At 36.7% G+C, this 13,622-nt stretch overlaps 1 protein-coding gene across 1 annotated transcript; it reads right to left on the bottom strand.

The window, feature by feature from the left end:
- Positions 1–10,124: 10,124 nt before the first annotated feature.
- Positions 10,125–11,454, bottom strand: LOC140862714 (uncharacterized). Its single transcript, XM_073265748.1, has 3 exons — positions 10,734–11,454; positions 10,386–10,610; positions 10,125–10,333 (listed from the first exon to the last, which is right to left on the bottom strand). The coding sequence occupies exons 1-3, from the start codon at positions 11,452–11,454 to the stop codon at positions 10,125–10,127; spliced, it is 1,155 nt and encodes a 384-aa protein (XP_073121849.1).
- Between the last annotated feature and the right edge of the window lie 2,168 nt (positions 11,455–13,622).

The following is a 13,622-nucleotide window of genomic DNA, read 5'->3' as shown; positions in this document are numbered from 1 at the left end:
AGGATTTGTCGGTGGGATTCTCAGTTATTATCTCGCCAGGGGAAGAGCTGACCACCAAGAGCATTCATGCGTGAGAATTTAGTTGTTTGTTGGGGGTTAAAAGGAATATTGAACTTGAAGTGTGGATTCTTGGATGACATGCTACCATCGAAATGTCCAGATTTTTTTTATGCTATGGGATTTCAAATTTTTCAGAAACAAACATCCCATGTTGTGGTTGAAATTTTCAGAAAAATGAGCTTTCCTTGTGAGTTCGAATTTCAGGAATTTATATTTATCATGTGATTCGAAATTGTGGTGTTTTATTGTGTAGATTTGGATGGTGAATTAGGGACTACCATGGGTGAATTGTAGTCACATGTTAGTGTATAAGATGGCTTGATGATTAACTTGAAAGTGGAGTTGAGGATCATTCGAGTTGGCTATGGTTGGGCTCGGTTTTGGTAGTGTTTAAGGGCTGCCGTTTTTGAGTTAAGATGAGCTGAGTTTAGGTGGGTTTGAGGGGATGGTTTAGTGGTGTGAGTGAGTCTAATGCATTGGTCATGGTCCTAGTTTATTTTATTGGGAGATGGGATTCAAATAGCTAAGGTTTTCATGGGATATAAAACTAGGACATGAGCAGAATTCTAAGTGATGTTTGAGCTGTCCGGAAACTAATTTTTAAAACAGGGTTAAATTCGAGTTTTGGTCAAGGGCTCGGGTCTGGAATTAGTCTAATATGTTGGGAATATGTCGGTTCAAGCGAGAATTAATTCGGTTAAGTCTTGGTCGAGTTCTAGATTTTTTGATGTAAAGGTGCAGAATTTTAGGCTTTTAAGCTTGCTGCCCGGAAATCAAATTTTTATAAAATGATTGCTTAGGAATAAAACTCCAAGGATGATTTACATTCTTAGTTCTATGTGTCATGGAGTCGTGGTTTCAAGAGGAATCCTTTTTGAATAAGAATCAAGAAAGATACAAATTTTACGGGTTAACCGCTCGAATTGTCTTAAGTGCTAAATTATGGTTTAGTTTTCCATCCTTTGATTTGTCTCCTAAATCACCATCCCGGTCATCCATGTGTGATTCATTTGCATGATTATCGACTAATGTTTACATGTACGTCATATTACATATGCATGCTGGGTCCATATTCAAGTATGAAGGAAAATATTTTTTTTAGGAACGAAGTGAGATGATTGTGACTATAGAAAGTATGGGTTTGGATGGGCTGGGAGACGTTCTGGCTTCCCTTACCAAATTTATGGGTTTGGACGGGCCGGGAGAAATCCTAGCTTCCCTTACCAAGTATGGGTTTGGACGGGCCAAGAGAAATCCTAGCTTCCCTTACCAAATTTATGTGTTTGGACGGGCTGAGAGAAATCTTGGCTTCTCTTACCAAGTATGGGCAAGACGGGTTGGGAGAAATCCTGACTTCCTTGTGGCATAGTGCACTGTAGCCATGATCATGATCAAAATCATAGAGTCACAATTAAAGGATCTAAGTTCACAGTTACAGTTCAAATATTTATGACTATGTTTCAGTACAGTTTATTCAGTTACAGTGATTATATTCGACTTAGCCATGCATATGTTTCATATATGTTCCATTCATGTTCACTTCATTCTTTTAGAAATCAATTGTTTAAGTTAGGGCACAAAGTATTTTACTACAAGATATTTTTAATCTTCTTGTGCTTGTATTTATGTAGTACTCGTTATTCCCCCTCATATTCTTGCTAAGTCTTTTAGACTCACTACACTTAATGTTTTCAGGTGAGGAGTATTTCTTTGAGATCAAAGGGTAAGACTATCGAGTGGACTGCGATGCGGGAACGACACATCCCTCCGATCTATGCTAGTCTTCCAAATAAGTTTTATTTTAACACTTTAAAGTCTTTTATTTTTTTGATTGGATAAATGTTATTGTAAAAATTTATAGAATTATTTGTGGGCATGAAAATATGAAATTGCTTAATCTTTTGTTGTTAGAAATGTCGAATCTTTTTCTCCGGTTCTCGTTCATTTCTCGGTCTAGTTTATTCAGTATTGTTGGTTGTATTTTTAGTTGCTGTCTGTGACAGGCGGGTTTAAATATTTATAGATAGATCATGCCGAAATTTTTTTTGAAACCCATATTTTATTCAATCATTAATTACAAGAAGTAGTTAGGGTTATTTCACGCTTAATTGTATCACACCCAAATTAACCCTACTCAACTCAGACAAATAAAATGTAGTAGCGAGAGTAGGGATAGTTCCCACGAGGAAAGTGAAATTATTTGTGTTCTTAAGCATACTAAAAATAAATAAAAGGGGGTTTTCAAATTTGAAGTTAACTAACTAAAATTAAAAGCAAATAAAAAAATAAATTATATTAACTAGCATGAAAAATTTAAATTATGGAGAAAAAATTAAATAAAAAAGCCTTGGTATCGGTCGACTACACCCTTGAAGTTATTCACTCGATCATCGATTCTTTAAAAATAATTAATCCCCATTGAATATTCATCATTGAAAATTAAAATTCTATCGCACCTTAACCTTAGTTAATTTAGGCACAAGTGTTCTAAATTAACCCTTACCAATGAATTAACCCAAAATACAAGCGATTAAGATTTAAATCCAAGGTAGCATTAAAACTAGCGAGATTAATGAATCTAGACAACACAAACACAAGCGGTTGTATTTAATCTAGTCAATTGTTGTTCCTACAAATTAACAAATTCACAAGCGGAAATTATTAATTATAGTTGCTTCACAAATTAGAGAGATCAAACAATTACGTATTTGATATCTAATTTAGTTAGAGATTGTATGAGAAAATTATTAGGTGATCAAGCCAACAATCAAACACACAAGCATGACAATCAATTCAAAACAACTCTTGATACTCAAATAAAAAGTAAACAATGAAAATCAAAATCTCACTAGATAAATAAACTTCAAGGATTCGTCTTCCTCTACCAAGTATTAAAACTTAGCCACTAATATTCATGAATTCTTAAGAAAATTAAAGGGAAAAAAAAATAAATCTAAGAAATAAGAAGAAATACCTAGCCGCCAAGATGTGCTCTCCACTTTTCTCCCATCCAAAAGATGATAAAAGATCCCTAAATTCGAGTGCTAGAATCTATTTAAAGACTAGAGTCCTTTCCAAGCAAGTTTTCTTTTTAAAATAACATTTCTCGACTTTTCCGTCTCACTCGAGCGAGACATTCTCTGCCCAAGACTCTTCTCATGTACACACAGCAGCGCAGAAGCTCTTGTTTCCAGCGCTATAGCGCTTTCTTCCTCAATCTCCCAAGCGCAGCAGCGCTTCACCTATCATTCCCAGGGCACAACAGCGCTACTTTAAGCGTCATATAGTGTTGTTCGCCAATCCTGTTCTCTTCTTTTCTTCTGTTCTCGCTTGAGCAGATTAAAGTCGCGCTCGAGCGAGCAACTCTCTATCCGTGCTTCGCATTTTGAGCTCGCTCGAGTGACAGAATTCTGCGCTCGAGCAAGAGACTTTATGTCCAAAACCACTTTTTCTTCAATTTCTTCCATATTTTGCTCAACTTCTTCTCTTTTTCCTATATTTAATCACAAACTATGATTAGGAACTATAAAAAAATTAATCAATTCTAATTCTCCTAATCATATAAATTAACTTAGATAAATATAGGAAATTATCACCACATCAAACTCCCCCATACTTAAACCTTTGCTCGCCCTCGAGCAACACAAAATCAAAAATAAGTTCGAGCTCATATCTCATAATGAAAAATAACCATGATTTACACATGTGTGCCTCAGCAACTAACTCAATGCATGATCAAGAAAGGCGTTAAAATGCTAACGGAACAAGTTCAATGTCCAGACATTTCAACTAGAGGTATAGTCCCAAACGTGTGTGTGTGTGTGTGTGTATGGTCATTAACAAGTGTCATGCACACTCCATAGATCCATTCAGTGCAAAACCCCACAATAGCATAAGTTGCACACCAACAAATCAAATTGAACCATTGAGAATTTTTTTTATTTTCTCTTTTTTTTTCTTTTTCGCATTTTCGTATTATTGCACCCGGTTATCCTCAACTCCATACATTCTCCTCCATATTTAGCTCTTGGAATTTGTAGTATTGGAATTTCAATCCTCATTCCAATGCCTCCCCTCACCTTACTTACTCCACTTTTTTTTTTCTAAGACTATCACAAGGTTCACACGACCTTCACTATGCATATACACTTCACAAGCTATGACTCATGCGTGCTCAAAAATATTCAATAACCATATCAAAGTCTAATTTGCATTGGAGATCAAAGTGTTCCAAAGTTAGCAAATCATCTATTTTCAAAAGCATGCATGTCATCAATTAGATATCATAATGGGCTAGTGAATTTCAACAGTCATATTCATCACTAACTATGAGCTCTAAATTTTTTTTTTTTCAAAAAAAAAAAACGCTGAATCCTCTAAATGACTAGCTAAGTCCTCTCCCCCATACTTAAAATCTTACATTGTCCCCAGTGTAAGTAAAAATGCAAAACAAAAATAAATAAATAAAAATTAAAAGAAAATACTCTCCTTGGGTTGCCTCCCAAGCAGCGCCTCTGTTTACAGTCGTCGGCCCGACTTCATGTTGGAACACGTGTTCTCTGATCACACGGATGTGATACCCGGAGCAGCGGAAGTTTAAAAATTTTATTTTTCAATATGGAACGATTCCATATCGTGGGTATCAAATCCTAACGATTAAAATTGTTGCAAGTAAAATATATAAATAATTAAATATTTTACCTATTCAAGCAACGGCTTGATTATGGACACCAACAGAATTTAATCTGCTCTTCTTGTATATCCCGGGAACCGATGGCTTCACGATCAATCTCCGGAATCAGGTCCACAAACAGAAAACAGAAACCCTCTGATTGATTGCACTAAAAATCAATCAGATGTTTATCGATGAGAATAAACAGATTTAATCTGTCAATTCAGAATGTAATTTTCCGTAAAAATCACAAACTGAATTTTCTCAAAAAGGGACAGAGGATTTCGAAAATCCCCTTGAAATAATATGAGTGATTTTCGAAAGTTGCTAGAATGAATTCTTGTGATTTTCGAACACTACTCATCTATTTATAGATAATTTCTAGACTAGATTAAGTTATGATTGTATTAGGACTCTAACTCCTTAGGGCCCACAATCCATAACTTAAGCCCAACAAGCCAAGCCCGTTATTATAGAAATTAATATAAAATTCATCATGACTCCGATTGATAAACCGATTTCACCAATGTGCGCAGAAACCATTTCTGCACCTTTTAAAGTCAAGATAATTTTTCTGAATCCGAATTCAGTAATTTCCAAAAATGCCCATCCCTATGTTATTTTAGGAAATTTCACTCTTTTAGTTAAGAAGTCCAACTTCTCTTTCATTAAATTTAACTCTTTAAATTTAACTATCTCAACGGGGTTTAGTAATCCATTACTTGTGTGACCCTCAATGGTTCAGGGATACAGCTAGCCGTGGGCTCACAACTCCTTGTGACTCGGAACAACAATTTCCGACTTGCCCAACGAATCATGGTAAGAGCGTCTAGCAACATCACCCCATGATTCCCTAGGTATCACTGATAGTGCCTGCAAGAACCAATAGATTTTGGTTAGCGTACAGTACGGTCCCTTCATCCATATATCCCGATCGAATCAACAACCATTGGTGCATCGAGAGTCGTTCGAGATTCGATAACTATGCATTACATCTTGGAGATCAAATAGTGACATCGCATGTGTTACTAGGAAAACCGAGTAACCTAAAACACATCATGTACTCTGGCCAGAGATTCGTCACACTAATATCTCCTCAGATCGCATAGGATATCCACACTCGCAAGTATGTGGTGAATCCTTGACAACAAAGCATCGACTCCTATATGTGTCATAACTGTACCCAATCCCGACACCTGTTGACCCCAATAGAGTCGGTAAACGAGTCAAAGTACAGTACTAGCATATAGAATCTCAATGATGTTTCAAGTAGTAAGGACTAATGGTGTACAACCAAAACCGCGGACTTTATCCACTCGATAAGTGATAACCACTTGGAAAGTCCGAATAGGGTAGTTCGATCATTCATCATATGAATATCCATTTGCAAAATTTGAACATCTCCATGTCCATTACCAATGAAACGTGGTACTTGGCATCACAAATGCTAGTCTCAATCTCGAGCGATCCTTATCCTTATTAGCGGACGGCTCAATTGACTAGGAACTATTTAGAATATACAGTGACTATAAGATGTGTTTCATAATAGTGATCTCCCTTTTATTCACTATCTCATCTTACTTACACTATAGTATATTCAAGGTCTTTATCAAAACATCAATAGTATATCACAATATAACAATATGAAGAAAGACAAAGAAAATTCCATTAATGAATGTAAATTACATTAAACAAAGATTGTTTATACATAGAGTCACAAAAGCCCTTAGCCACAAGTTGGCTAACCGGACACCCACTCTTTCACTTCATGCTTCCTTGTTGCTCATGGTGGTTCATATTTGATAACTTTGTCCATCTTCATCCACTTGAGAATTTTCACAGTCAATTTTGGTCCATGCTTTCTCTGCTTGGATTTCTTGGAGATTCCCATCTCTTGATGATTTTTTTATTTTCCCATGGTTATTCCTTTTGATCGATTTAGAGGAAGTTTTGGTTCAGTTTTAGATGCCTACAAATCAGAAAGAAAAATTCTAACATTAGAATTTTCAGCAGGTCGTGCGATAACCTCCTTTAACTTATCCTCATTCACAAATTTCTTGTTTTCTTGTGACAGGTGATCATTGATATCAAGAGTATTAACAGCACTTTCACAACTAGGATATTTCAAGGTATCAAAAATATTAAACTTAACAATCTTCCCATCAAATTCCATAGTGAGAGTACCATTATTAACATCTATGATAAACTTTGAAGTTTTTTGAAATGGTCTTCCTAACAAAATTGAACTATTCAAATAATTAGTTTTCATGTCAAGCACACAGAAGTCAGCCGGAAAAAAATATCAACTTTCACAAGAACATCCTCAATCACACCTCTAGGATAAATAGTAGACCTATCAGCCATTTGAATTACAATCGCAGTTTCTTTCAAGGGCCCTAGTTTTAAGGAAGCATAAGTAGAATATGGCATGACATTAATTGATGCTCCTAGGTCTAACATTGTAGTGACCCTGCATTGAATCACCTACTAACTGGCAACTAATAGCATGCATTAAACTTAATAAAGAAAAAAATCTTAACAGAGTAAAACGTGCGGAAACATAATCCATAACTTACATATCAACTTAGTAAAACATATTCAAGCTTAATACTGTAGTGATACAACCAAATCGAAAAGCTTAAAATGAAACTGTCTAAAACATTTATACAGCTAAATAAATCCTAATGTATAAAATCCCCTGAAAAGCTCCGGCTCCCTAATCCTGCCTCGAGCTACCGGCTCCGTCCATCCTGCGACCTGCCCCATGGAATAGGGTGTCCAAGATAACAACTAGGACGTGAGCGCTAACGCCCAGTACATAAACATGAGTAAACATAAGTATATGATGCATGCAACATGATGACTGGTAAAAGGTCATCTGAAAAGTCATGCTCAGTACCGGCGCCACATGAGTGCTGCCACCGCACGGATCAACCTCTGGGTGCAACCAACACTCGTCTAGTACACCAGAGTAGTCATACATACATGTCCTCGCCATCGCGGTACTCTCAGTGACAAACTATCGAATATAAAACTGAGCGGCTCTATAATCAGGTATAACAAGGTATAGGCTTGTCGCGTGTTTTTCGCTCGCAAGCACACGATGTCAAGTTATAATATAGGAATTAAGTCCAAGTCGATCCCACGGAGAATGAATAAATGATATTATATCAAATATTTGCAACTAATAAAATCCTAATTCTATGTAGAACTACGAAAGTGGTTTGATTTTTATAAAACTAAAATTTGCAAGAAATAAAATTAAATGACCACGAGTTCACGAGAGTAAAATTCAATAAGCGACGACTGCTAGAGGTTCGACTTCATTTGACTGTACACCACAATTTATTTCTAATGATTGTTCAATTATAAAATCTTCTAGTTTATTAGCCAAGAATTCCTATTATTTTCTACTACCTCTCTCGAGTGTCAAGCAGAAATTCGTATTCAATAACAAACTCAATATCTTTATCAAAGTTCAATTATTAAATCCGGTAAAAAGCACAAGAATTCTTCTAATGACTTCTATGGAGTTATATGCCTCTCGAACAGTATAAACACCATAGCTGTATTTTCCTATGTCGTATTCAAAATCTCCTCTCTCGAATGATAAATTCTAAATAAAATATCATTCAATCTATGGCCAGTAAATTGAAAGCACTAAGATCAGGAAAACACAAATAAACTGTGCGAAGGAATTTAAATATATAAATCAAAATATGTCAATCATGGTTTCCAGTCAAGATCCGTCTACCTCTAGACTAAGAAATTAGTTCATAACGCAATTCAAAATCAAATAACTCATGTTTTTCCAACAATCCATAAACTAAGAAAAATAGAGTTCAAAGAGAACTAGAACGAATTAGAATGAAGCTTCTCCGTCGCCGGATGCCGCCGTCTTCAGTCTTCGTACCGGAATCTCGAGCTCTTGTGCAATCCAAAACTCTCAATCGCCGTCTTATGCTCTGAAAAACTCTCTAAACCCTTGTATCTCTTCAGAATAAGCCATAAATTCCTTTTTAAACTCGATCAAGACTTTCCAAAATTATGGACACTGCGCAGCGCTGGAGCGCTATACTTCGGCGCTGGAGCGCCCGTCATTTTCTTCCAACAGCGCTGGAGCGCTTCATATGTAGCGCTGGGGCGCTATTTCCTCGACTTTTCACCTTTCGGAAGACTCCGTGTAGCGCTGGAGCGCTTGGCTTGTAGCGCTGGGGCGTTAGTCTGGGCACTTTTATTTTTTTTTTTCTTCAACTCTTTTTCACCTTTTTTTCACTTCTTTTGACCAACTAAAATGAATAACACTCAAATTCCTGCAAACAACACAAAAAACAAGAGACATGCATAATATCGCTCAAAACACAACAAAAGCCAAGCTAATTCATATAAAATATATGTGCAAAAATTGCACTTATCAAGGCTCAACGTGTATGTGCACATGATATATGAATATAAAAAGCGATAAAACATACATCATGCCACATAATAATGCCAAATAAATGCAACAAATAAACATGTATACTCGCTGGCAATCTCAGTCAATGTGTACGTACCTCTAGGCTAGTTCGAGTATAATAGGATCCTAGGTTCCAAGCCTATATTCAAAATTTCACCGTATCACTACACAAGTTCTATAAGCCTTAACTAAGCTAATAAGTACTCCCAAATCTTAAATAGATTCCCGGACCATACCTTCGTCCGTAGTAAGACCTTTGGAGTCGCTAGTCCTGGATGACTATAACCACACCTTGGTTATTCCAGAACCTCTATAATAACCGATAGGGCCCTCAAGTGTATATCTCATACTTATATAACTGAAGAAGGAAACTCGGGAATTCGTATCAAATTATGAATCCGAAGATCCCTATTTATAGCCCCAAGGTCGGCTGAGTTTGGAGCCTCCGAACTGGGTTCGGATGGTCCAATTCATGCATGCGCGACACTTGTAAAAATTTTTGGCTTAGTCATCTAGGCTTGCTGGCTGAGGGACTTCGGATCCTCCAAACTGGGTTTGGAGCGTCCGATCCTGACTGGGTTCGAAGCCTCCTAAGAGCTGGGTTCGGAGCCTCCGAAGTGCTGAGTTCGGATCCTCCGAACTGGGTTCGGATGGTCCGAACTTGGTATCTGAGTTCGTATGGTCCGAACTCATTTCGGTGCCTCCGAACTTTCCGAGACCCCCAGGACCCTTCCTACCATTTTCGGACGTCCCGGAGCTGATTTTCTACTTATTTTCACCAAATAAGGACTCCTTAATCATGTTTTGCCACTTTAAAAATTATATGCCATATCATATCATGTAAAGTGTAATCTGGATTACTACAAACATGGCCTTTTCAAGTCTACACAGAATAGAGAACATACCTGGATCCTTGCATTTTGCAAGTAATTTTCTCTATATCACAGCAGACACATTCTCTCCCAGCTCCACCTTTTGGCACCCTTTCAATGTTTGTTTTCTTTTTGCAGTGCATAGTTCCTTAAAAAACTTAGGATAGCGAGGTACCTGTTTAATAGCGTCTAACAAAAGAATGTTTACCTCACATCTACGAAAAGTGTCATAGAGCTCCTTGATTCCTTCATATTTTCTAAACTCTTTAAGTTCTAAAGGGAAAAGGGGGTACAGGTTTGTACTCTGAAAGAGGAGAAAACTTACCGTTTTGCATGTCTCCTTGAGTTGGTTCCTTGTTCTCAATCCTCACCTCCTCATCCTGTTCATCCTTTGACAAGGGCTTAACCACATTTTCTTGGATCTGCAGCTCCTTCCCATTCCTTAGAGTGATTGCATTCGCATTCTCCTTTGGGTTCGGGATTGTTTGAGATGACAAAATGCTAGAATGTTGTGCTTCCAACTTATTGATTGCAGTTGCTAGTTGTCTCACTTGGGTGTTCAAGTTTTGGATACTCACTTGGGTGCTCAAGTTTTGGATACTTGCTTGAGTTTCCTGTTGAAAATTCAAAGTATTAGTTGCAAGATCCTTAAAAATACTTTTTAGAAACTCACCGGGCGTTGGAATTTGAGGACGTTGCGGTTGTGGAGGATATGGTGGCCTGTAAGATTGATTATTCGATTGCACGTGAGGTGCAGGCTGATTCATCGGAGGGTTTCCGTATCTAAGGTTAGGATGATCCCTCCAACCTGGATTGTGCGTATTGGAATAAGGATCATACTTCCGCTGTGGTGGCCCGGGAAATCCTCTTGTTGCATTTACTTGCTCGACCGATTTCTCTTGAAGTGTGGGACACATGTCAGTTGCATGTCCCATTGCAGCGCAAATTCCACATACCTTTAAATTCTGCCCATTCCCTATAGCCATTTGGCGCACAAGAGATGTCAGTTCAATAAATTGTTGTTCAAGGGAAGAAACATTTACCTCGTTGTTCCTTCTGGGTGCTGGATCACTTCTGTTGGTGCCAAATTGCTGAGAATTGGCAGCCATGTTCTCAATTAAGTTCTTTGCATCTTGTGGTGTCTTGTGCACAAAAACTTTTCCACTGGCCACATCGACCATACTCCTATCATGAGGTAACAGACCTTCATAACAATATTGAATAAAAATATTTTCACTTATCTGATTTTGTGGACAGCTAGTACAAATCTTCTTGAACCGCTCCCAATATTCATGAAGTGACTCTACTATATTTTGCTTGATGCCGTAGATCTCATTCCTGATGTTCGCTGCTCTCAAAGCTGAGAAGTACTTTTCCAAAAAGATCCTCTTCATCTCTGTCCAGGTTGTGATGGATCCAGGAGGTAGGTAGTATAGCCAATCCTTTGCAGCATTCTTTAAAGAAAAAGGAAAAGCTCTCAATTGAATCTGTTCCTCTGTTACTCCATGGGGTTTCATGCTTGTACATACCACGTGGAATTCCATCAGATGTTTATGCGGATCCTCACCTGCAAGTCCATGAAAAGAGGGTAACAAATTTATTAGCCCAGATTTTAATTCAAAAGTAGCATTAGCTTCTAAAGTAGGAAAAGTAATGTATTAGAGCTGTTGATTCAGATCAGGGGTGCCAAGCTGTCTCAAGCTTAGATTCCCATTTGCAGCCATCTCTTCTCTAAGATATTCAGCTCGAAGTTCATCCTCTTCTAATCTCCTTCGAGCTTCCCTCAACCGTCGGTGATAAGTTCTGTCTATCTCAAGATCGTAAGAAAATTCTTCTTCAAAAGATTCACCTGCAATCATGAACAAACCAGAAAAGTACTAGGAGAAAGAATATAAATAAAATAAAATAAAAACAAAACACAAATAAATTATACGTCTTCCCCGGCAACGGCGTCAAAATTTGGTAGCGCTTAGTCGTATCACGCCCAAATTAACCCAACTCAACTCAGACAAATAAAATGTAGTAGCAAGAGTAGGGATCGTTCCCACGAGGAAAGTAAAATTATTTTTATTCTTAAGAATACTGAAAATAAATAAAAGGAGGTTTTCAAATTTGAAATTAACTAACTAAAATTAAAAGGAAATAAATAAAATAAAATCTATTAACTAGCATGCAATATTTAAATTATGGAGAAATAATTAATTAAACAAGCCTTGGTATCGGTCGACTACGCCCTTGATGTTATTCACTCGATCATCGATTCTCTAAAAACAATTAATCCCCATTGAATATTCATCATTGAAAAATTAAATTTCTATCCCACCTTAATATTAGTTAATTTAGACACAAGTGTTTTAAATTAACCCTTACCAATGAATTAACTCAAATACAAGCGATTAAGATTTAAATCTAAGGTAGCATTCAAACTAGCAAGATTAATGAATCTAGACAACACAAACACAAGCGGTTGTATTTAATTTATTCAATTGTTGTTCCTACGAATTAACAAATTCACAAGCGGAAATTATTAATTATAGTTTCTTCACAAATTAGAGAGATCAAACAATTACGGATTTGATATCTAATTTAGCTAGAGATAATATGAGAAAATTATTAGGTGATCAAACCAACAATCAAACAAACAAGCATGAAAATCAATTCCAAACAACTCTTGATACTCAAATAAAAATTAAACAATGAAAATCAAAATCTCGCGAGATAAATAAACTTCAAGTATTCGTATTTCTCTATTGAGTATCAAAACTTAGCCACAAATAGTCATGAATTCTCTAGAAAATTTCAAGGAAAAAGAATAAATATAAGAAATAAAGAAGAAAACCTAGCCGCCGCCAAGAGTATTCTCCCGTTTATGTCGTCTAAATCTGATGATAAGATCCCTAAAATTTGAGTGCTTAGGTTATTTAAATACTAGAGTACTTCTCAAGAAAATTTCCTTTTTGAAATATAATTTCCCGAATTTCGATCGCGCTCGATCGGTATAAATCTCCCTCTCGATCGAAAGTTTCTCTGATCCGCATCGTTTTCCTCTCTCTCTCTTGATCGGTAATAAAGTTCCGCTCGAGCGGTTAAAATTCTGTCCAGCACTTCATACATCTCTTGCTCAATCGGTAAAAACATGAGCTCGAGCGAGATCCTTTCTGAACCATCATTTCCTTAAATTGTCATTTCCTACACAAAAAACCCTAGAGAATTTTATGTAGACATGATGCATGAAACATGAACAAAACTTAAATAAAAACATAAACATTGACACATGAATACATACAAAACAACAGTAAAACGACATCAAAATATGCAAATGAAACACAGTTGTCAACTACACAGCCTCTAATAACCATGGCTTTAAAATTCGAATTACATGCCAAACACCAACCAAACTCATTAAAAATTTGGGCACCAAGCATATCAAGTGTAGATCATTTCAAAACTCATAATATATCTCAAAACCAACACCAACACTGCATATATTTTTGGATTTCTCAAGAACACAAACTGATTTTAATAATAAAAATTTGAAACCCTATGTTTTAGGCCATGAAAT

This window comes from Henckelia pumila, chromosome 4 (assembly GCF_033568475.1).
Source record: "Henckelia pumila isolate YLH828 chromosome 4, ASM3356847v2, whole genome shotgun sequence".
NCBI lineage: Eukaryota > Viridiplantae > Streptophyta > Magnoliopsida > Lamiales > Gesneriaceae > Henckelia > Henckelia pumila.
The sequence above is the reverse complement of the archived record's forward strand: the minus strand, read 5'-3'. Positions and strand labels throughout refer to the sequence as shown.

Bases quoted from the DNA above. Each gene is read 5' to 3' on its own strand.
- LOC140862714 (XM_073265748.1), bottom strand. From the start codon at position 11,454: ATGAAGAGGATCTTTTTGGAAAAGTACTTCTCAGCTTTGAGAGCAGCG. The intron at 10,611-10,733 runs GTGAGTTTCTAA...TGAACACCCAAG, and splicing joins TCCTCAAATTCCAACGCCCG to TGAGACAACTAGCAACTGCA. The intron at 10,334-10,385 runs GTAAGTTTTCTC...TTTTCCCTTTAG, and splicing joins TCAAGGAGACATGCAAAACG to AACTTAAAGAGTTTAGAAAA.